This window comes from Tiliqua scincoides, chromosome 8 (assembly GCF_035046505.1).
Source record: "Tiliqua scincoides isolate rTilSci1 chromosome 8, rTilSci1.hap2, whole genome shotgun sequence".
In the NCBI taxonomy this organism is placed as follows: Eukaryota; Metazoa; Chordata; class Lepidosauria; order Squamata; family Scincidae; genus Tiliqua; species Tiliqua scincoides.
Window position 1 is genome coordinate 4,127,980 of NC_089828.1, and position 25,909 is coordinate 4,153,888.

Here is a 25,909-nt window from a genome sequence, read left to right on the forward strand (position 1 = left end):
CCATCATGTTATATCAATCAATGCACAATTTCATGCAGAATGCAATGAAACAAACCGTGTTGAAATATATCTAGTCTATCAAAAGTTATAGCCAAAAAAACCAGCAGAGGCAGGGCGATGGTACATCACCACGCACAGCGCCTGAAGTGTTGCTCCACCCACTGAATAGGAGGAGGTCCATCATAGGGGTGACATGCTGGCCTCCTGCAACAGGTGAAGCAAACCCTAGTGATGCCACTACTCCCCAGTAAGATTTGGATTATCTGACCCTGCCTGCCTGGGAGGACACGAAGGGTCCATGTTTTCTTAATCAAAGGGAACAGAACTAGCAAGGAACAACAGGTAACTTTTAAAACTGTTACATTATATTCCTACTCTCCAAAAAGAGAAAACAAAAATGTAAACTTAGTTTGGTAGCATCCTTCTTGTAATGCCTCATGCTATCTTCTATCAATCCATAAATTCAACTTCGTGATTAGAACTCAATTCAGTTAAATTCAAAACAGAGCACAATTTAGAGTATCAGTAACATATGACAGCATCTTAGCCAAGTGAACTATAAGATGAAGGCAGCTGGGCAAGTTTTAACAAGGATTCACAAAGTTCTTCCCTGCTCACCCTAGCCCACAGTGTGAGTAAAATATGTGGCTGTTTCACAAACACAAACAGGATCTCCTTCTGTCTCAGTTCAAACCACCTCTTGATGCTGGCGAGCAGTCATTCAATGCTACCAAGTGCTACAGAAACTCCGTACCCCAACCTTTATTACTAGGAAATCTGTGGTGGTCTCAGTTTCCTATGATCCTTCAGTTTTTTTGACCAGCTAGTTAGCTGCAGAATTGCTAGCAGCTGGGTTGCCCATAACCTTGCTTTTCCATTGTTTAGCCAATGCAGTTGGTGCCCCAACCACCCTTATATGGCAAACGGTAATACATCAAATCCTCAATGATGTCACAGCACCGAAGGTTATCACTATGCCAGAAGTTCGCTCCTGTTGCTGGCACAAAGCCATAAGCTGTAAATTTAACTATACAGTTACATAAAGTAAGGTTTTACTGAAGGTCAAAGTGTTGCAATTCAATTGTTTTCATCCACTCACTATAATTTGCTAGAAAAGCCACACTAGGCAAGCCAACTGCACATCACACGCTGATTTTTCAAAGATGTGTTGAGCAAGACATTTAAATTAGGAGTCTGAGGAAGCATTCGGCAGCATTCCAGAAACAATCCATACAGAGTACTGCAGCTAACTGGTCAGACTAAAACTGCAAGTTAAAAGTGTTCTGTGTTCAGTTCATGCCATAGAAACAAGCTCACTTTTGCTGACCTCATTCTCCCCCTCTTTTCCATCTTATAGTTCACTTGCTATCAGACATTACCAATACTAAATTGTACTCTGCTTTGAATTTAACTATTACTGGCTCACTAGAAGATGAATCTTGATTTTACGAAGTACATACAACAAACATTAAAAGTTATTTTCATATTTACAGTCCTTCCAAAATGCTTCCACACAGATTTTAAACTCTTTAGTTGATACCATGGAGGTGGTGGTTATGGAGTATAGAAAAAGGAAATGGTAGACTACGTAGAGCAGTGTTTCCAAACTTGGAAGACAGGCACATGTGCACATTTTGGGGGAGAACGTTACCCCCTTGAGCGTAGTGACTCAACCAGGGGCCCATTGCTGCCATTAGTACAGCACTTCCGGTTTTCCTACTGCCACCACCACCAAGCTTAGGTTAATATAACAGGTTTTTTAACTTACCAGTATTCAATGGTGGTGGCAGCAAAACCTGGAACTGCCGTACCAACAGGAGCTACGGGTCCCCAGTCAGGTCACTACTCTCCTTAAGGGAACAGTGACCCAACGAAGACTGGGAACCACTGACCTCGAGTATTATCTAGAACAGGGGTCTCCAAACCCCGGACCAGGGGCCAAATGTGGCCTGCGGCCAGCTTGTTGTCCCCTGAAAGCCTCTGGCCCACTCGACTGAACATGACCAGATCTGTGCTCCGATTGCATCGGGAGGATGTTCTGAGGGCCGGAGAGGCTGAGTGAATGAGCCCACTCATTCATTTATTCATTGATCTAAAGTTCCATCTCTAATTTATTTATTTAAATTTTATATTTAAATTTTCTTCTGGTCCTCAGCACTGCGCCAGATCTTTCATGTGGCCCTCTGGTCAAAATGTTTGGAGACCCCTGATCTAGAATATAATGCTATATGGCTTATCAGTACATTGGGAGACCTAAATATTACATTCAGGAAGAGAGGTCATCACCGCATTTTAAGTACAGCAACATCACAGCTCTATTTCTTGTTTAAAAGAATGACACAGATTTCAGCTATAGAAAAGCTTTAGCCTACAGAGAAGCTTGAGAAAAGCAGGCCATCTGTCTTCCAGTAGTTTCATAGTTCTACATGGTACCTGCCAACTCAGATAGAAGGAACACCTACTGATGAGCAATTATTCAGAACTTTGGCTAAGAAGAGCTGTCCCACCCATCCTCACCTGAAAAACCACTTGTTATGCACCTAAAAAGAAAAAGACACCGCCCAGAGCAGGGCAATAATTTTCATGGCCTGAACTCAACTGATACATACCAGCTGCACAACTAGTATTTTTAATTTACAAGAAGCAGATAATGTTTTTCTTGTAAAAGCAATTACATATAAAAAGTCATTCATTTTAACATCAACAGAAGTAGGGTAGATTTTCCTTTTACTATAATAATTGTAAATTTGGCCCACTACCCCCATAAAAATCAGCAAGTTTGTACTGATACTAAGGGTAGCATTCATAGTTTCCTTCTACCTAGTTCATTGCTCTGGGAGAAGGGAAACTGTAGATGCTACTCTATAGCAGGAAGCATGGCCTTTAAAAGATGCCTATAGGAATTGTGAGTGGAATGATCTTTAAAACAATATCCAAAACATTGATTCTAAAGGTCACAAGTATCCTATTAACCAGTGCTAAAAGGCAGATAATGCCTGAATACAGACCAACAGAACCCCAAAAGTAATTAATGCTTCTTTAAAATGCAAGGAACTTGCATGGGTCAGAATATGTTGGGGACAAAAAATTTCTAACACTACACAAGTGGAATTGCCAAACTGGAAGACAAGGTCTATTACCTTGAAGATTGCCCAAAAGGTCTGAATTGACATAAACCCATACAAACCAGTGGACAGAGATCAAACAGCAGCAGAACCACATTCTCCACAAGGGCTTACAAGGTCATTTGTAAGTTCTATGCACATTTTACCATTAAATTCTACAACTGGAAGGGACAAAAGTAAGTAAGTAGTTAATTTAATGGTCTCAGACCAGCATAAAAGTAGCAATACAGCTTTACAGACATATTGTAATGTAACAGTCATAACCAATCTCAAGAGCAGTTTAAAAAGAAAAAAATTGATTAAATATTTCATCAGAATACACTTAAAAATGAACTAAGACTTACTATTGGTTAATAAAAACCTGTAATGCTAAATTAATAAACTAAAACTATAAACATTTTAAGACATTCATCCCATTTATCAAATCTAATAGATAGAAAGTTCTCACATGCCAATAACTCCTGGGATAAATAAGGGAGGCATCATTCTTAACCATCATTCTACGGATATTTATTGCTGCCACAAGGAATTTCGCAACCATCTAATACAGGGGTGTCCAAACCCCGGCCCAGGGGCCACTTGCGACCCTCGGAGCCTTTAAATCAGGCCCTTGGGGAGCTCCCAGTCTCCAATGAGCCTCTGACCCTCCAAAGACTTGCTGGAGCCCATGCTGGCCTCTCAGCAAGAGAGAGACTGTTCGACCTCACACTTGAGCTGTGGGACAAGGGCTCCCTCTACTACTTGCTGTTTCACATCTGTGATGCAGCAGTGGCAGCAAAGGAAAGGCTGGCCTTGCTTTGTGCAAGGCCTTTTATAGGCCTTGAGCTACTGCAAGACCTTCATTCATTCACACAAGTTCCATCTCTAATATATTCATTTATGTAAATTTATTCAAATTTAAAATGGTAAATTAATTTTTTTCCCCGGCCCCCGACACAGTGTCAGAGAGATGATGTGGCCCTCCTGCCAAAATGTTTGGACACCCCTGATCTAATAGAAGCAAAGAGGTACAGTATTGACTCTTGCGGCCTGGTAATCTGTTAAACAGTGGGGAGATAAGCTCAGCACAGATGTCTTTATAAAAGGAGCATCTCAATAAGACATGTTCAATAGTCTCTATTTGTTCTGCACATGGGCAGAATCACTCAGAATATGGAATTTTCTAATAGCGGCCCTCTAATACCGCTGAGGGTAACCCCCAACAGCGAGCTAATGTAAAAGCTCATCTGTATTTTGGTATTTCTAATGATGTAAGATAGGATACTGGAATAGCTAGGTACCTGAGGTTCTCAAAAATATAAAATCCTGTTACCCTAGTCAGGTCACTTTGGCCTTCATTATCTATAACCCTTTGACTAATAATTCTTTTGGCTTGCACCATACCTAGGCTAAGTAAGGACATCTGAGAAAGTCCTAAGGAGATCAATTTTGACTCAATTGGATCCATTTAGATTGAAAACTATCCTGGAGAATTAGTCGGGCAAGTCCACTGGATATCGAACGAAGCCTTAACCAGTATGAAAAGATTGTTATCCATACTCTGGCCTCTATCTTAATTTGTCCTGTCTCAAGTCGCAACACAGAGTTAGAGATACCCCTAGGCATCCCCAACGCTGCCCAAAGAAACTTGGACTAAACACATTCTAGGGTTCTAATATTAGGTAGAGGCCCCAAGTGCACACCATATAGTAATTGGGATAACACTAGCTTGAAAAAGTTTGAGGGCTGCAGGAAAATATTGTCCTCCTTTAGTATACATAAATTGTAGAATTGCTGAGGAACTTCTCTGTGCACTTAATGCTACCTGTTCCCCATGAGCTCTCCTTGAGCCATTTGACTGAAATGTTACACCCAAGTATTTGAAATGAGTTACTTGCTCTATTTTGTGTTTATTAATCCACCAAGAGTGGATCTTTGGTCTTTTAGAAAAGGCCATAATTTTGGTTTTATGGAAATTGATTATCAGAAAGTTCTCTTTATAATATAAAGCCAAGGCCCTCAGAGCTCGTCTGAGACTAATTGGGGTTCTAGAGAGTAGTGCTGCATCACCGGGATATAGCAAAGTAGCTATATGCCTCCCTGCCATTTTAGGGGAATGAAAGTCGCTGTTATTTAGATAACTCACCATAAGTTGATGTAATAATTAAACAGTGGAGCCAAGATACACCCCTGTTTAACTCCCTTCTGTGTAAGTATACTCTTTGTAAGGTGACCCTGGAGACTGCATCTGACCTTTAGAGAAGTGCCTCTGTAAAGAGCCTGAATAAGAAATAACAGGTGCCGATCTATATTGGAATTTCTGAGCTTTTCCCACAGTTTCTTGCATGAAATGGAATCAAATGCTGTTTTAAGATCTATAAAAGCAGCATATAAGGAGCTTGTCTTCTGTGTGGTGTATTTCTCAATAAGGTGTTGAAGGATTGAAGATTGATCAATGATAGACCTTCCTTCCCTAAAACCTGCTTGTTCTTCAGCCAATACATTACCTTCCTCAAGCCAATCTTTAAGTTTTCCATAGAGATGTCTTGCAGACAACTTACTGATGATGTTAAGAAGGCTAATGGGCCTATAATTAAAAGGGTCATCTCCCTTGCCTTTTTTAAAAATAGGAGTAACAATTGCTGATCCCCAACCAGCAGGAATATGACCAGTTCTATCAATATAGGAGAATAACGACCCAAAAATTGGGGCCCACCAGTCTAAATTATTCTTAATTGCTTCAGGTGGGATCATATCTTCTCCTGGGGCTTTGCCCAGCTTCAGTTGAGCCACAAGTGCATGAACTTCGGAAACAGATACAGGTGGTCATTGCGGGGTATGTCCTAATTCAACTCTGATACTGCTATCAGCCTCCTCTTCATCTTTAGACATAGTGGAAATGGAAAAGGTGCAAAAGAGAGCGACTAAGATGATTACGGGGTTGGGGCACCTTCCTTATGAGGAAAGGCTACGGCGTTTGGGCCTCTTCAGCCTAGAAAAGAGATGCTTGAGGGGGGACATGATTGAGACATACAAAATTATGCAGGGGATGGACAGAGTGGATAGGGAGATGCTCTTTACACTCTCACATAATACCAGAACCAGGGGACATCCACTAAAATTGAGTGTTGGGCGGGTTAGGACAGACAAAAGAAAATATTTCTTTACTCAGCGCGTGGTCGGTCTGTGGAACTCCTTGCCACAGGATGTGGTGCTGGCGTCTAGCCTAGACGCCTTTAAAAGGGGATTGGACGAGTTTCTGGAGGAAAAATCCATTATGGGGTATAAGCCATGATGTGTATGCACAACCTCCTGATTTTAGAAATGGGTTAAGTCAGAATGCCAGATGTAGGGGAGGGCACCAGGATGAGGTCTCTTGTTATCTGGTGTGCTCCCTGGGGCATTTGGTGGGCCGCTGTGAGATACAGGAAGCTGGACTAGATGGGCCTATGGCCTGATCCAGTGGGGCTGTTCTTATGTTCTTATGTTTTTTATACAAATAATAGAAATGCTTTCCCCATATCTCAGAATGGATATGGCAAACAGGGAGAGAAGGTCCACATTTTGGAGAGCTCTTTATAAGCTGCCAAAAGCAGCGTGTGTCCTTTGTTTTAGCAGCCTGTATCAGACCTAACCAAGATTCTTTCACGGTTTTTCTTTTTTTATCTGCCAATCGTTTTGTATTGTTTTTTCTGCAAAATCAGGTTCTGAGCAATCTTTGGATCAGCACTGAACTTATAAGCTTGATAAAAGTTGAGCAGGCCTTTTTTGGCATCAACACATTCCTGATCAAACCAATGCTTAGAGGAGAGAGGCAAGCCTGGGGCGGGGGTCTAGCAATGCTTCTAGTAAAAAGTTGCTTCAGCTTGCTAACTAAATCTTGGTAAAAGGTCTAATACCTCTAATTTGTGATCTCCAAGTAAAAAAGCAGCCTGGATAGATTGCAAAGATTCTGAAGCCAACAGTTTGCTTAATTCTTGACTCAATCGTGGAGACCACCTATGCCGTGAGAATATTCCCCCCTCTAAAGACTGTAGCGGAATATATAAACCTGTACTTTGTGAATGATGTATAGAAAGGTTCAGAGACAAAATCCGAAGATGATCGCTAGTAAATTTAGGTATAACCTCTAATTCTTTCAATGCTGGGAGCAAACGAGATGAGACTATAAAATAATCTGACTCATCTTAGTTCCAGCCACAAAAGTAAATTCTGCTGGGCAGTCTTCCCCAAAAGAGCAATTCAGAATATATCAATTGGTTCTTAAGGTCACTTGATTCAGTAGTAAGCCCGCATAATTGGATTTTGGATCTTTAGAGCTACGTACTAAGGGGAGACCTATTTCTCCTTCGGAAGGTAAGCAAGCCCTTTGTTGGACATATAACATTCAGTCATTTGGGCCCATTCTAGCATTTAGTCAGCCCCCAGAACCATGTGCACATTAGGATACAGTAGGATCAGATTTGCTAAGTATTCTTCAAAATCAAACCACATTTCCCTGGTCTGAATTTTCTTTCTTTGAGGGGGAAGATATGCATTGATTATTAACAGTTCATACTGAGAAAATTGAATCAAAACGGCCATAGCATAGTTCTTATACAAATGTAACTTCCCACCCGAAGCACATAATGAGGTTTCAATCAGCACACACAGACCCCTTTTATTCCTGCCACGCCCAGAACTGGGCAAAGCCCCCTCAGAGTATGCATGAAAACCATTGTATGACAACTCTCCAGCAATCCGCGTTTCTTGTAGCATTATAACATCCTTGCTAGCTAAAAATTCTCTTATAGAAGGGTCCCAGGAAGAACCAAGCCAACCATTCACATTCCATGTTATGAATTTAGCCTTACTTTTACACTGGCCTATTGAATGTCATTGAGGATTAATAGGTGCAGTCTTGGGTAGCTGGATGTTCTCACTTACTTCCATCTCCTTAATTGTTGAATCTATACTTGTTTCAGACGACAGAACAGGAGAGCTCTGATTGTTCTTATTTATCGATTGATCTCCCTGTAAATTTGGTTCCAAAACAAAAATTGAACCATTAGGATTTACTATTACAGTGGGGCCATCGACCTGGGCTACAGCGTTGGTCTGACGGTCAGCTCCAGGAGATGCCACAATGGCAGTAGAGGTCAGAAGGCCTGTTGGGTTTAAAGAAGCATCCAAGTGCTCATCAACCTTTTGTTGGTGAATCTGTGCCATCTGGAATGAGGCAGTCAGGTGTCTGTTCAGGATCTGTAAGTGAATTCTTATTTACGTCCATATGGCCATGTTGTAAATTTGTGAGCACTTGATGAAGTCTAGGTGGAATCTTCATCTGTTCTGACTCAACTGGTATCTCCATCATCATTTCCTTGGTAGAATCCAAATCAGACTGAGAGGGACAAGGTTAGTGCAGCAGATCTGGGGCAAGTATGGCAGTAATGGTGTCAAAGTGTGGATCGGCTGCCAACACAGACCCAGGGCGCATGACCACTGTCTGACCATTACTTCCTCTCTAAACACCTGAGAGGGAGGGGGCTTGGTAATAAATTCAGCTACTCTTCCAATCTCTTTATTGATTTCACTGTCCAGATCTGGAGTATCTAGGTTAGCATTTATGTAAGTTCTAAAAGATGGAGCTTGTTGTGTGGGGCTTTCCAAATCTATGGTATCACTTTCTTTCCTTAATTTTAGTTTCGTTCTGTCCAATTTATTTCTGCTATAATCCAGAAATTTATTCAGTTTATTTATCAAAGTTGCCAGTCCTTCCTTTTCAGTGGTTTGAATACTTGCCAATTTTTTGCATTGGGCTGGTGAAAGCTTATCATGCCTTGTAGAGTTAGGTGCCCTCTTGGCCTTCCAGGCCTCAGTTTTCCTAACATCATCTTGGCTACATCCTTTACTTTTAAATAACTTCTTATTTCCAAACTCCTTAAAGACAAGTTGAGGGATAATATCAAGTTTACTCAAACGCTGTACCATGTGAAATAATTGAGACGGTATATTTGCTTTTTTGAAATCCAAAAACAATCTCTTCCGATCCAGCTGTGTTGGCAGAAAGTGATAAGTAATTCTGATGGACTTATGGAATAGTTCAAAAGTTTGGTGAGGGAAGTTAGGATCTTTTCCTTATTAGACCAGCTAAAAATATGATCTCTAGGCAGATTTATTAAAACCTTGTTAGTTTGCAGTACTCTCTGAATTTTCCGTGGCGCCTTGGGCTGAATATCATGATTATGGACTTGTGCTAAAGAAGATGATGACTCAGTCATGGCATCCTCAATTTTTTTGGTCCAAGGCTGCCACTTAATATCTAATTGAGCAAAAGCTTGTATTATAGATCCAAGTTGTTTCTTCACACCATTCAGTCTTCCCAGTATAAATAGTAGGGTCTCAGCTGAGATAACACATATTTCACTAAGTTGTTGGAGCACAAGGTTAAATTCAGGTTGTGTTGGAAGGGCACAACACTCCTTTTGGTTGTCTGCCTTCCTCTTTAGAGAACGAAGCTTTCTCCCTTTAAGTTGTTTTACTGCGGGTAAGATGCTTTCAGTCTCTTGCGTAATTGTTTTATCAACAGGTTCTCTTACAGCCCCTCTAGCAGGTGAAATAGATTTATTTTTAGTACTCACAGCACCTTGCAAGTTCTCTGGAGAGGGGGGCGAGAGGAAGCTTTCAAGTTTCAGCTGTTTCTGCTTCCTCCTTTTTTTGACCACTCCTTCTACCTCACAGCTGCCTGTACAAGGGCTTCTCCGCAATCCTTTCTTCCCAATCGGAGATAGTGTCTTTTCTGCCATGCCGTGGCCTAATCAGGCCAGTTCTTAACAAGTACAAGAAGTTGTTCTGAATGGGCTTCTTGGCAAAAATGGCACCATGGGGTTGATTCACAGAGCTGTTTTTCCCCACTGTAAGATTAACTAACGTGCTCAGGGTCACTGATGGGGGAGGGGAAGACACTTGCGATTCTCTGTTTCTTTTCCCTTCTTTCTCAAACTTCCCTCCTCTTAGAAGCATTCTGTGCAAGGGCTTCTCCGCAATCTTTTCTTCCCTTTGCCAGCATTCGCTTCCTATTTATCATGTTTACAATAAGATTAGAACCAACCTTGGGCAAGAGCTGCCGGCAGAGAGGGTTACTCAGCCGCCATCCTGGAAGGGACAAGAAGCTAAACCAGAGACTGATGGCAACTGCACCTCTTAATTGAAGAGGGAGAGGAACCTCACATGCAATACTGCAGATTCCTTATTTTCTAAGGACATTAGATTCATCCTCTGAATCTAATTCATCCTCTGTTACTTCTCTTAGAAACAATTTTTTTTCCATTTTCTTCATTACCTTATACAAATAGAACTGAAACAGGTTTCAATCAGAATGCACGAAGGTCCCAGAAACAACTTCATATAAGGCAAGAAATAGCCAACACAACTCTATTTCAAAATATGTACAGCCTAACTGAAGTTGACAAGCAAAGAACGCATATGTGAGCCTAAATGAAGATGCTCTATTTAGCTTAAAATTTAATAAGAATGCAACTACAGTGTGGAAGTGCTATTGAGGATTACTCCAAAGCCCTGTTAAGCCATACCTGAAAGTCATGTTTATCTAGCTTGTTTATACCTCCTCTGTTCCAGTTAAGAGACAAACTTAATAGAGGATTTAATTTTACTAGTATTGTACCCTTGCCTGTATCTTAGAAGTATCACTAATATTTCTCATTTCAGTACCATTAACATTTATCATTTCAAATATAGCTGCAGAACACAACTTTGTAATGACATTTTTGTTTGGTTGGTCAAGCCCTTTGCAATTTTGCAAGGACAAAATTCAAGCATAACCCCACCCATCTATTAACATGCTTTCTGTCTTTAACACTTCTAACTGAATCACTGCATATATCGCAAATATACTACAATTACATTACTTGGGCTAATGTTCACAAACACAAAAAAGACATGACATGATTGGTTTTTCCTGAATTAAATTACGTAAGGGACTCGTCCATTGTTACAATTTTTGTTACCTCAACAATATCCGAGTTGGTTCTGCTCTCATGAGGTTCATTATATTCTGTGTATTTGAGAAGGACTTTGTCCATATCTGTGCTGGCATACTGGAAAAGTTTGTTTGAACTGTTAAAAATGATGAGTGCTATTTCACAGTCACAGAGCACACTCAGTTCATAGGCTTTCTTCATTAATCCAAACTTCCTTTTCGTGAAGGTCACCTACACAAAAAAGAGAACAGCATTTAATAAAACCTGCAGAACATTCTGAATGGCAAAAAAAATAGTGTGCACTCATTACAAAAGGATCATTATAAATTGAACAAGCCTTAACTGTAGCAAGGAAACATAGGTTCAAGTCTTGTGTCTCTTCCATCAAATAGGTTTTTGCCAGTAACTTATACTCAACTTTCTCCTATTATGGAGAAGGAGTGGGGGCAGGATCTTAGGTGCCTCTGAGTGTTTGACGCCTAGTGCATGCCTAGTGGGATTCAACTTTTCCTCTTTAGAAGCACAAACTATTTTCAAAACACCACTGAGTTTTCAAGGACATTTGCCATGTGGCAAACACATTCCTCATACCCACACATTTTCCCAGGATAATATCACACACACATAACAGAAATACAAAGCTTTTTTTTTACACTGTCATCTATCTTTAGGTTCTTTCCAGTACTTATCCAGCATGTATGGAAATATGGTTAGCATAAACAAAAGTTACACACCTGTCTATGCACCCCTCATTTAAGTTTACCATCCATTCTCCTCAAAATGAGCATCCAGGTACCACGGAAGCTGGTAGCAAAGTCTGACAGAAGCCTCATCTAACGATCTCAAAGTCACTAATGCATGAGCGGGTTTGGGAAGCCAGGATGAATAGGACTTAAGAACATAAGAACAGCCCCACTGGATCAGGCCATAGGCCCATCTAGTCCAGCTTCCTGTATCTCACAGCGGCCCCACCAAATGCCCCAGGGAGCACAACAGATAACAAGAGACCTGCATCCTGGCAAACATACACTTTTATGTTACCAAAAATCAATCCCTCCAAGTTTAGCAGACTATGTACTACCAGAGTACACAAAATTACCTGTGAGAAATGGGGGAAGGCATACATCCAACACCACCCAAGCTTGATGTGATACCAGCAAATGCTGAAATATTCTTTAACCTGTAAAGATCCACTTTCCCTCTCAAATAGTCTTTTTCACCAATCTGCATTCCATGTTTATGCCTTCAGTCATGATTTCGTGGTACAGGAAGGTCAGGCAGAGAAGTTCTGAAGCCTCCTAGCCATTTAGCTCATTGTGGTATACCCCAGTTAAGCAAAACCGGCATGACTGTCAGTTCCTGAGCGGGGCATACAATGTCAGTGTGACTCAGGAGCAAAAGAAATTGTATTTGTTGTAACAAATACATCAACCGAGTTGGCTGAAAGACAGGATCCCAAGGAACTGAGGACTACTGCAAACTAATTTCACTGGCTGTGCAATGCTGTTGAAATAAGGAAAACAATATATTTGAGGAACAGCTTCTGGATTTTTCTTCCTGTGTATTATTCCTAACGCGTCCATGATATATTTGATCCCAAAGGCTGTTTCAGGAATCAAAATTGCAACATGTTACAAAAAAAATCACCAGGTTTGGAAAACAGTCACCTGCTGTCCATCTGAGAATTGATTAAAGAATTCAAATGTGAAATAGTTGAACAAGAATATGCAACTCGTTCATAAAAATCACCCTCCATACTCTAGGGCTGTAAAGTAGCCAAACACCAATTTATAAAAACAGATCAAGGAAGTTACTATTGGTTATTTTTATGTCTATACTAGATAAATCAGTGGAAAACACAATAGAATATTTACTAATCAAACATATGGAAGAAGCCTTGCTCAACAAAAATCAGTATGGTTTTTAAAAACAGAAATACTAATACATTACCTTTCAAATACTTGAGAGTCAACATGCAAGTGCATAATGGTAACACATTAGACTCTGTATACCTGTGCTTCTAAAAGACTTTCAGCCAAGTCTGTCAAAGGCTTGACTTAGAAGTCAAAGGATAAGATGAAGAGCCTTCTAGATTAGAAACTGACTAAAGAAAGTAGGGAGTAAGAATAAATTGGTCACACAATGGAAAGAAGAAAATATGCTGGGACCACAGGTATTATCAGACTGATAACTTGTTCATAAAGTAACACATATCTTGAGTTGTGGAACAATCAAGTGACCAAGCTTATGGAACACACCAAACTCTTCAGGGTGGGGAAGGTTTTTTCCAGACTGGGTGAAGGAACAACCAGACCAGTCTCAAAGGACCACAATCTTTAACACAACCAAAATATAAAGTGATTCTTTAAAATATAAATATATAAACCTGCCACCTGGCTACAGCCACCTGGCCTATGGCTTACCCAGCTCCATGTGGTGCTTTCTGCAGGTTGGTGTAACATCTTAAGCCCTCTGCCTGCTAGGGGTTCCCTTTAAGGCTCAGAGGCTGCAGACTGCCGGCCTGAAGGAGTGGGGTGGAGTTTGGCTGATTGGACACCTGGCCTGTGGCTTACCCAGCTCCATTTGGCACTTTCTGCAGGTTGGTGTAACATCTTAAGCCCTCTGGCTTGCCAGAGGCACGCTGAAGGGCTCTTTGCCCATGGCTCTTCGCCTGTGGAGCGGAGCCCGGAACATCTGCTGCTGCCTTCACTAATCTCCCTGTGAATTAGTAAGGGCGAGCCACACCCTTACTCCTTAACTGCTGACAGGCTGGCCGGTTTTCTTTCTCCTTTTATATTAGAATCCACGGGGTTTGTTTTTTTAGATTTTTGATTATTTGAAAACTGTTTTAATTATTGTTTTTAATTGTTAATTTTGTATTTTTTAATTGTTGTAGGCGGGATATAAATCAATAAAATAATAATTAATAATAATAAAGTCACCAATGTACTTCCTTCTGCGACATGGGCCAAACAGGCATAAGTACTGTTTCAGTTGTCAGAAAGGAACTTGCCTACTTACAGAAAAATCATTTTGGGGACACCAAAGTTATTTCTAAAGCCACACTACCGTGAAAGAGGCAGCTGCTTCTGTTTAATAGGCTAAAGCAGTTGTCCTCAAATATTTTAGCACCAGAATTCAAATTTTAGAATGACAATCGGTCTGCACCCACCAGAACTAATGTCATTAACCTGGGAAGTAATGTCATGGCGGAAGTGATACCATCATTTTAGGCTTCAAACCTAAGCCAAGATCAGCCAAGGTCCCATTTCACAGCATGCTCATGCTGTTATTTTGTATAGCTCAGAATTCAAACATTCCAGCTGGTAAGTCAAAGCAGAATGCAGACTTGGATCCTTCTCCAACCATACAATCCTCCCCCCTTTCCAGCCTCCCAACTTCCACTTATTCAGGGCAAAGCTCCATGTTTCTCTCCCAATGAGAGCCCACCCAGCCCAAGCAGCTCTGTACCCTTATTTTCCTCTGAGACAAAATGGCGACTGGGCTAGGTGCTGTGACCCACCTAGTGGGTCACAATACACAGTTTGAGAAATGCTGGGCTACAGAATACAAGGCAAACACACACACTCCAAGCTTATAATCAGCAAGTTGCAAATAGCACTGGATTTGGAGCACATCTGTCTGAGATAAATGCCCTTTGTGTTAAAACCAGGCCATAAACCACATGCTTTCCATTTTATGCTGCACTTCTTTCCCAGACAGCATAGGAGAACTCCATCCCCAGTCATGTTACAACAAGAACACAGTAAACTGTGAGCTTCTGGGTCCAACTCAAGAAGATAGTGCTTATTCAAAGAACCTCATAGCCCTGAATTCATATTTGCATGCAAACTACTATGTACAATGGAAAACAAGTATATAAATATTACAGATTATCAAGACAGATTACAGCTATGCAGTAATTCAACTGGTATTTGCTGAAGTTCACCAAAATAGAAGAACATGCAAAGCTAGTCTAAAATCAGTGACAGAAAAAGGAAATAAAATCAAGATGACCACTCCCCCTCCCCATTACTGCTTGGTTTCAGGGTCAGATTACAAGACACTTGGAAAACCATGAACAGACTTCACTTTTAAGAGACCAAGCACCTGAAAAGTAGCTACAGGAGACTAATAATGTCAACTGATGACGTCGAAATTCTGTAACACTTTATGCTCCACATCATCTACCTGCTCTAAGAAGTTGTCTCCTCCTCAGACACTGTTTCTCCCCCACCCTGGTAGGAAAAAAGCATGTGGGAAGGACACAAGAGTAAAGAGATAACAAGAATGGGTTAAACAGCCTCTCCCAAAGACAGCCTGCAGAGAAGTTGTTGATCTGTTAAAGGAAGAGAGCAACCAAAATGATTACTGGGCTGGGGCACCACCCTAACAAGGAGAATTGCAGCATTTGGGGCTCTTCAGTATAGAAAAAAGGCGCCTGAGGGGGGACATGATTGAGACATAAAATTTTTTACAGGGGATAGAGTGGATAGATGCTCAAATGCTCTTTTCCCTCTCACACAACACCAGAACCAGGGGACAGCCACTCAAATTGAGTGCTGGGAGAGTTAGGACAGACAAAAGAATATTTCTTTACCCAGCATGCAATTAGTCTGTGGAACTCCTTGCCACAGGATGTGGGGGTGGCACCTGGCCTTTAGAAGGGGATTGAACAAATTTATGGAGGAAATGTTCATCACAGGTTATAGACCATGATGAGAATGTCCAATCTCCTTTTTTTAGGCTACCTCAGAATGACAGATGCAAGGGAGTGCACCAGGATACAGGTGTCTTATTTTCTTGTGTGCTCCCTGAGGCATCTGGTGGGCCACTGTGACAGGAGGCTGGATTAGACGGGCCCATGATCTGATCCAGAGGGGTTTTTCTTATGTTGGAATTCAAGATTTGTGCATTACCCCTGCAGTGTCTAGTTTGAATACAAGCCAAAAACCAAGCATATCTGTTCAGTATTGGTCACTTCCACAATAACTTATTCCTATCCCTGTCTTTTCCCTTCCATCCCATAACCTAACATTTACGAAATATCTCTTCCTTTTCTATATTCATACTTTGTATACAGATGCACATGCTGCCCCCAACAGATGTTAGCTCCCTAAAGGGCAGAGTCTGGCCACTGGAATATTTATGTAGCAATTTTTCATCTGAACATTTGAAACTTTCTGCACCTGGTGACCTAAGGTCTGGTCTGAAGGTATATTGCTAAGCAGGTCTGGCCATTACCTGGAGCTTGAGCTCCAACATGGAAGAATAAAGACACAGCAAATGTAATATAGGTACTAACACAGGCATGCGTCACTAATCACCTACTTAATGACAGATCACATAAAAAACAGTAGTCAAAGCACAACAAACAGGCTCTTAATAAGGCAGTCAAATCTCCCATAGCAGTGTCTATTTATGCAACAAAGAGACTCTTAATGCAAACAAGAGGCAATCTCCAATAGCCTGTACAGCCTGTACAGCTAGTGTCTGGCAGGGAGTATCTGTTTACACAAAGGCACCAGATTGGGTTGAATGTTCGCTTAACAACCTAATCGTACAACAGGACTCAGAGAACATATCCCCATCATTAAGTGATGCACACCTGTAAACAATTCATTACAGCCCTGCCCCCTGGGGGGGGACTCCACTGTACAAGTTTACAAGTTGTTCATGTAGGAACTTCTCCCTCCCTAACGATGCCATGTCCTGAGAGCAGTAAACTTATCTTTTAGCCAAGTACTAACTGAATAATGAGCTATGAACAAGTGGCTATCATGTGTTAGTATGTATCAAATTACCATGTGAACAACAGGGGCAACTGAACACTCTGCTAGACTACTTAATATGCAAATATTTGCCAAAACATTAAATGGAACACAGAATATTGCAGGAATTGACAGACATGCTCTCCTTGACTATTTTAAGCCATCACTGGCAACCACCAAAAGGTTCCTACAATGAAGAGGACCAGCGGTAGCTCTCTTGCTTCTGACTTTAAAATGAATTGTCACAGTGAGCTGCATTAAGCTCTGGGAATTCAGATATAGCAACTGCAAGCCCAACCTCTCAATCTGAAGAACAGAAGGCACAAAGTAGTAGCTATGGTAGCAGCCAATCCTGGCTTTCAAGGACTGATAAGAGGCTCAAAAGACAGGGCAATGGGCTTTACTTTGGTGGTGGGGATTAGATAACAGGACTAACAGCTGGTAGAAGTGTGACAAAAAGAAGTAAGGTAAATAAGCACAAGAGGAAGTGAGCAAACCATTTAATAATTTGCAAAGATGGTCCAGGAGATGCAGCTTCCTTGTGAACAAGGAGCTGATCTCAGCAAACCTATGAAATGCACATCAAACTACTCAACCAATGCCATCTTATTACCACTACAGGTCCAGCCTATTTATACACCAATTTTTTATACATGGATTTACATAAGAACATAAGAACAGCCCCACTGGATCAGGCCATAGGCCCATCTAGTCCAGCTTCCTGTATCACACAGCGGCCCACCAAATGCCCCAGGGAGCACACCAGATCACAAGAGACCTCATCCTGGTGCCCTCCCCTACATCTGGCATTCTGACTTAACCCATTTCTAAAATCAGGAGGTTGCGCATACACATCATGGCTTGTACCCCATAATGGATTTTTCCTCCAGAAACTTGTCCAATCCCCTTTTAAAGGTGTCTAGGCTAGACGCCAGCACCACATCCTGTGGCAAGGAGTTCCACAAACCGAGTCCATTTGACTCAACAGGAATGGCCACTGCAAATGTGAAGGAATGTGCTGATCCTTGGAGAAGGGGAAAAATGCACCCCTTTAAAATCAGTTTAAGAAACTGAACAGTCCTTTAACAATAGCCTCGTTAGAGGGGGGGCAGCTGGCTGACAATCCATCAATCCTTCTTTCTCCAGCAGTCTCCTCTCTTCCCCCTGAGCATGTGAAAGAAAGGTGATAGCTTTGCATTGGTGAAGGGAGGGATTGAGTGAAGTGCTTGGAGGATGACCGATTGATAGATTGTCTTCTTAATGACTCTTAGAGTCAAAAGGTCAGCAAGGCTGTTTTTAAATCACCAGAGCAAAGAAACTTTGTTTCTAAAATTGATTTGCTATAGTTTTTTTTTTTTTGCCATCCACTCCAAGTGAGTACTTGGAATAATGAGTCTCAACCTGTATATGGGCACAGACCCATTCTACTACACAAACTGATGCATGTTCAATCTGCACACTGGACTGATCTTACTAAAGTTAGAAAGGTGGAGCAATTTAACATGTTATTGACCCAGCCAACTTCTATCCTAGTGCACTAAAGATAGAACACTTTTGTGTACCTTGGCTCAACGATCTCCAACACTCTTTCTCTCGATACCGAACTAAACAAACGCATTGGTAAAGCAGCTACCACGTTTTCCAGACTCACAAAGAGAGTCTGGTCCAACAAGAAGCTGACGGAACATACCAAGATCCAGGTCTACAGAGTTTGCGTCCTGAGTACACTTCTGTACTGCAGCGAGTCATGGACTCTTCACTCACAACAGGAGAGGAAACTGAGCGCTTTCCACATGCGCTGCCTCCGACGCATTCTCGGCATCACCTGGCAGGACAAAGTTCCAAACAACACAGTCCTGGAACGTGCTGGAATCCCTAGCATGTACGCTCTACTGAAACAGAGACGCCTGCGTTGGCTCGGTCATGTCGTGAGAATGGATGATGGCCAGATCCCAAAGGATCTCCTCTACGGAGAACTCATGCAAGGAAAGCGCCCTACAGGTAGACCACAGCTGCGATACAAGGACATCTGCAAGAGGGATCTGAAGGCCTTAGGAGTGGACCTCAACAGGTGGGAAACCCTGGCCTCTGAGCGGCCCGCTTGGAGGCAGGCTGTGCAGCATGGCCTTTCCCAGTTTGAAGAGACACTTGGCCAACAGTCTGAGGCTAAGAGGCAAAGAAGGAATGCCCATAGCCAGGGAGACAGACCAGGGACAGACTGCACTTGCTCCCGGTGTGGAAGGGATTGTCACTCCCGAATCGGCCTTTTCAGCCACACTAGACGCTGTTCCAGAACCACCTTTCCGAGCGCGATACCATAGTCTTTCGAGACTGAAGGTTGCCAACTAAAGATAGAACAAGGCACTTGAAAAGACACAGTATGAAAGCAATACAACACAACACAGCATCTTCAAGAGCATTCTACCATCATTATAACATTCCTAAGGAGAGAAAGTTATATTATCAAAGCTTTCAATGACAATTAAAAGTGAGCCATACTTTCCATCTTGTAGCCCAAAAAAAAATTTGGTGGCAAAATCAAAGTCTTACCTTTAAGAAAACAATCAAAAATAGGCTCTCTGTGTTTAGAAATGTCCATTAGAAGTAGCTACTGAAATGCTACTTCTGTCTATCTTTAGAGTGGCAAAGCATAAGTTCAACAGTAAAGTTAATTTTTAAAAAATCTTACTGTATACCTAAGTTACTGTATGATCCCACAATGTATCTAAAGTAGGCAATGCCAATCCCTGCATTTCAATCATAAAAAAGCTGCCACAATAATTTAAAGTTTTAAGAATTCACAGGTTATGAATGCCATTGCTCATTCCAAAAGCTAGCAGTAAGACACCCTGAAAGGAGCATAGGTTGCATACATTTTATAAATGTGATGCCAAAGCATTACAGATATTATTTTGAGATTATGCAACCTTGTTTCTAGACTATCATATTTTAGGAAACAACCTACCTTTGCACTGTCTAGCACATCACCACCTTGATGTCAATAACACATAACACCCCTTCAAACGTTCTCCAAGTGAAGAGAACATCCATGGTTTGACAGGCCCCCAGCAACCTCAGTTTCCACTCTGCCTGGGGACAAATATTTGTCCAAAGCAAACATATGCTGCCCTCCGAGGCAAGCGAAGGCAGAGTCATGGAGTATGTTAGGGCAGTTTCAGTTCATCTAACTGTGGACAACTCCTCATGGTTAATGAATATATGAAGAGGGTTATAAGTAGGATCCGACCTATAGGATCCGACCTATCACTAGTCCTTTGGGGTTACAGTGAAGGACAAGCTTTCCTCACTGTTTACAAGATAGTCATTAGTTAAACTGTTTATAAAATGCCTATTTTTCACTGGATATACTTATTTTAATATGGTAAGTAAGTTTCCCAATGTCATTCTCTCACTGATAAAAGAGACCATTTGATGATGCTGACATTGGCTCCCTTCTGATACCTAGTTTACAACCCTTTATTCAGTCTAGCTCAATTATATAAATGGCCCACAGCTCATTCAAGCAGATAAGAATTCTTAATTACCACTACTATGATAGTCTAGTGCTAATTATAATCCCCTAGAGTATCAGTTACTTTGTATACAGCATGTTGAGCTTAGGTATAATCCTATCTAGCGGGAAATGTTTTAGGACTTTCCTCACTGTGCCCTCAGTAAAATTAGGTTGTAAGGACAGCATATTCCCCACCAAGTTTCTTAAAGGGAAACAATCACCCTGTGACATTTTTAGAGTTCTTAGTTATACAGTATTTCTGAACTACTGGCTAAAAACTACGTAGGGTTTACTTACTATTAATTACCCTATATTCTTACTGAACTAAGATCAGATCATGCTGACCACAACCACCATCATATCAAATACAGAAAGCTGCAAGGCAAGGGGAATATGACCAATCTTTGGAGCAACTGATCAAAGAGATCACAGATGAAAAAGTCTAATTTCTCACCTGTCTGTTCCGTTCATCCATTATTCTTGTGATCTGTATTTTCTTCCTCCCCATCTTCAGTTTCCTTCTTTATAATCCAGAAGCACACAAGTAAAAGAATCCACAAATTTTGTATCCTAGCACATGGTAGAAAGTCCTTTTTCCACGACTAAAGCCTGCATGCAACACCATTCACTGTGTTGTCTTAACAAAACCTAGAATGGAAATACATTAAAATTAATTCCTAATGTCAGAAGTACATATTTCACATCATTAATGTTTTACACATTAGAAGCCATTAGCAAGACAAACCTACCTTTTCCTTAATCAGACTGACATTCTGTGAACTAGGTCATATGCTCTCACTGTACTTTGTCCAAGGCACTCACATTATGAAGTCAGTCTACACAGTTCAACCACAAAAGCCAATGCAAAGTTTGCATTCATCACCCAAAGCTTAGGGTACAAAGAGGCCCACAGTTTTTTTTAAAGAAACTGAGTCTTAATGACAGCAAAGTTACGCTATCAAAGCAATTTTATGATTACTAACTTATAATAGGTAGAAATGTACCCTAACACATTCTGAAGTTCTTCTATCTTGTAGGTACCATTTTTTAATTCTTTAGTTTATAACACATTAAAGGAGTTTATTTAGCAGTTCATCTTGACCACAATCAAATCTCAGTGCCTTGCACCCAAGAGTTAAACCAAACCAATTCACAGAATTTCAGGATCTCCCATTGTAAGCTACTCTTTCTAACCCTATCTCCCACAATGTGACAACATTTGAATGTGTTTAAAAATAAACCAATTCTGAGACTTCTAAGTGCTACACTCCATTTTCCCAAAAGACTATTTCACAGGAACATACAGACTGACTAACAGCTGAGAGATTCAAGGTTACATTCATTACTGTAAAACTTGCCAGTTTTCACACATCACTAACAAGCCAATTACCAATCCAACACTTCTTTGCTTCTTGCAAACCTTTTCAAATACAAGTCTACGTCCACATAAATGAAAAGATAGACTTGCAAACTCTAAAGCTTTAATATACAGTTATGTACGTAAGTTACAATTTTCAAATAAGATTTTGCATCAAGTATCAAACCAACCAGCCACTAGATGAAATGACAGAAATGGAAAGCAGCTGGGAAAGAGGGCAAATCCAGGCTGTAACATACTGTATTAAGAAATATACTGTATTCAGTTTCTTGCATGTGCATGCTACAGATATCTCAGCTGTAGAATCAAGACACTGTTCTCCCTAGCACCAATCACCAGTACTTATACTGCATAGTTTGGGTCCCAAAAGACTGAGAGCAGGAACCTCCCAGCACTTGAAGGACAACTATAACACATGCTTACTAAGAGTGACTTAAGCAGAAGAGGGAGTAGCGTAAGAAACTGGGAAAAGGCAGCAGTCAAATGTTACAGAAAATGTGACACAAATGAGCCATCGTGTTCTAACCCATCGTGTTCTAACATCGTGTTCAACAAACTAGAAGTGTGCCACAGGCTTGCATGCTCTCTTCAATTTCCTGCTCCTTTTGTAGCTTTCTCACCATAGTGTAAAGGAACATAGGAACCAGGCAATCTTTCAAACTATGGTGTGAGGTGCATTTGCAAGGCATGATCTGGATGCAAACCTGGTTACTAGTAACTCGGCCCAGTTTGAACATCACTATGAGCTTTGGTAAGAGAAAACAAATGAAAGGCCAGGGAAAAGTGTGCAAACACAGCCTTCAATGCTCCTAAATTGAAAGGTTTTGTGATTTTTGAATTTTCTCTGACAACATGGATACAGTGAAGAAAGGAATTTGGCAAGTCAAGGTAAATGCACTATATTATTATGTAGCTAAAGCAAATATATGTATGCAACAATGCATTTCGGCACACAGTTCTCACATATTCCCACACATTTTCTCCTTTCAACCTAACCTATCCCTAGGCTCCTCCTTTCTCCTAATTTCTGAACAGCCCCTGCAAGTCCCTTGCTCAACTACTACTGAAGAATGAGCGGATCAATACATGCAGAGTAAGACCATAAGACTTTCAATTCCCATCACTGGGGAGCTGCATGTTTTCATTACTCATTTTTAGTAAGGTCAGAGATATAAAAGACAGTAATTTAATAGCCAGAATTCAGAGAACACCACATCTAGTTCTGGATGTCCAATAGTTTGGGCTTCTGTTTCCTTGAACCACACTGAAATGTCTGAATAGCAAATAGTCATGACAAAAACATTCCACTGGGTTATACTTAAGTATTAGAAGCACCTAAAAATGATCACCAAACCTGAACAAAGGGAACAGTTGTCTCCACCTACATTGCCAAGTACATCATCTTTTGCCCAGACAAGAGGTCAGTAACAGCAAGAGTCCCCAATCTTCTATTTCAAGGGCCTCCTAATGCTTTATAAAGCATTAAAGAGTCACTTCCGGTTTCTCCACGAAACTGGAAGTGAAGTTTTTTCACTGTCTGGCTTTGAGCCTGGGAGAGGTCACAGATGGACATCTGCAGCCACTGCTAGGTTCAGAGGTCCCTTTAGAGGGGGTGCCCGTCGGGGGGTGGACCCAATCCACAGGTAAGTGAATTCACAGATATGGGATCAGCAGATACGAGCCTCCCTCCCAACAAGTTTTTGCTGTGTACCAAAACTAGCCACAATTTGTAGACAGCAGATCCCATCCTGTCTGCCAAACCTACCCTGTGGGATTGGAAATACTAAAGGTCAGGATATACTTTTCCTCTCTTTCTTGGAGGAGGGGGGTGTAACAGAGGAAAAATAGAACAGTTTAAGAGAGCTTGCAACCTTCAAGAAATCCCCCATCCAGGAGACAAGGCCAACTGAAACATGCACTGAATTCTGAGCCAGCTGTCATAGAATGCCCTACCTTTTCAGCCACGTGTAGGAAAAATGGTGCAAGCATGCCACAAACCATCTGAGTTAATAAGCGGTGACAGCAAGAGGAGATTAGTCACATACTGCATTTCACAATCTATTCACCCTCAACTGAGGATACAGCCATGACATTCTGATGCAGCGTTAAAAGTGGATGAGGAGAATATCATTGGAGCAAGACATGCTGTTTGACTATTCCTCTGACATACAGGTCTGCCTTGTTTCAGAATATCAATAAAAGCCTGGGAGACAAAGCACATTATAGAGATTGTAACAGGGCACCAATACACTATCACTGGCACAAAAGATAAAATAAAGCTTTGTGTCCATGAAGAGCATAAGTACATCTTTGGTATGAATCATGTTCCCTTATTACATCATGGAGGAGGATACATTTAGGTATGTAGCACTGCTGCTAGGTGAACCAGAATATCACTTATGCAAGGTATTCTATGACCAAGACACTTCAAAACAGTTTCATATTTTTGAAAGAGTTTCTTGCATTCAGAGACTAGCTATATAGGTCAGAAATGGGTGTGCTATACAGAAACTGCAAAAGTTCTTTAACCTTCTTCAAAATATGCTGTACAATTCAGGTTGTCATCTTGAAACCAGTTCATCTTTAAAGCAACTGCCTCTCCAGAGTCAACTGATACATATGAAGCAAGTGCATATACTGTGGTCTTATGGAAGCAGTTTAAGATTCCCAAACAATTTTGTATCTGAAGAATACAAAGGCAGAAGAAGCCGAACTCTTCACAATTCCACTGGTAGGGAGACAAAAAAGTCAATTTAATCAAATCTTGAATAAGTACCAACTCCATTCAGAACTTATTAAGTTGAGCTTATTCACTCTCTTCTGAATCTAACCCACTACATGATGCAAGGGGAACAACACTTGCACAGACAAACTTTGCACTTTTCAGGCAGAAGTTTCTATATTAGTAGGAGCCAATAGTAAAGGCAACAAGTAGTCACCCACTGAGGTAGTGATGGGAACAGCTGAACTGCTGTGATCAACTTTTGACACTCTTAAGCTGCAATCCTAACCACACGTACTTGAGAGTAAACCCCATTGAACAAAATAGGACTTCTGAGTGGACCTGGTTAGGATTGTGCCCTTAAAAAATTAAAATCAGACCCTGACTGCTGTGCACTCCCTGTCCTCCACTGAAACACAAGAAGTTCAGCTAACCCCACCCAATATGCAATTAATCCACGCTGCCTATTTGCTGCTTCTTCACCAAGCATATGCCTTGGGCTACATTTCCAGTACTTCATCTCCTCCTGCAGTACAGAAGTGATTCCAGAGGCAAGGGACTCCAGTCAAATGTGGAAAATGGATTGTCCTACCTCTCACCCATTCCTGACTGCAGGAGAAGAGAATGGGTCCAATGTGTTGGTCTACTGAACAGCCTAACAAATCTGTAAAATCTTTCCTTGCTTTTTGACTACTCAGAGCTATGGTGGGTTAGTACCTGCCACTGGGGCATCACTAGCACTTATGTGGGGTAAGTGGCAGACAGTGCACATAAAGAATGGAAGGAATCAGCAGGCAGGAAGATCAGTACACATGATGAAATGTCATGGCAACTCTGGGCATCTTCAGTAACCGAAAGGGCTTGGCCAAGCAAAAGGGACGACAAGACAGATTAAGCTTGAACAGGCATCAGATTAAGTAGTATACAGCCTTCATTCACTTCCTCTGGAGATGTCATGACAAAGTTAATCCTTACACAGGACTAGAACAGAAAAACCGTTGCCTCAAGTGTAGCCAGCATTCCTCGATTGCCCCATTTCTGCCTAAACACCTTCACCATACTTCTGACATCTGCAGGATCTTGGCAATGCATATTGTTCACTGAGACTATGGCATGCATATAGTTAATTCCTTCAACAGATGGAACCATTAGAAGTGAAACACAGAGATTGTTCTTCCTTCAATTCTATGCTTGGGATCATTACAAAAGGTATTGAGAACAGAACAGCTATTATAATGCCATTGTACAAATCAATGGTAAGGCCACACCTGGAGTATTGTGTCCGGTTCTGGTCGCCACATCTCAAAAAGGACATAGTGGAAATGGAAAAGTTGCAAAAGAGAGCGACTAAGATGATTATGGGGCTGGGGCACCTTCCTTATGAGGAAAGGCTACAGCGTTTGGGCCTCTTCAGCCTAGAAAAGAGATGCCTGAGGGGGGA

The 25,909-nt window shown here is 41.3% G+C and overlaps 1 protein-coding gene across 7 annotated transcripts in view; it reads right to left on the reverse strand.

Annotated features, from left to right (window-relative positions):
* MEF2A (myocyte enhancer factor 2A) overlaps positions 1-25,909 on the reverse strand; it is a 99,638-nt gene that overhangs the window by 47,626 nt on the left and 26,103 nt on the right. For all 7 annotated transcript variants that reach the window (XM_066636284.1, XM_066636282.1, XM_066636280.1 and 4 more), the window contains exons 2-3: positions 20,823-21,016; positions 11,111-11,314 (exon numbers count right to left, since the gene is read on the reverse strand). In XM_066636284.1, coding sequence (XP_066492381.1) covers positions 11,111-11,314; positions 20,823-20,876 — 258 coding nt within the window. In that variant the 5' untranslated portion in view covers positions 20,877-21,016. The remainder of the gene's footprint in view (positions 1-11,110; positions 11,315-20,822; positions 21,017-25,909) is intronic.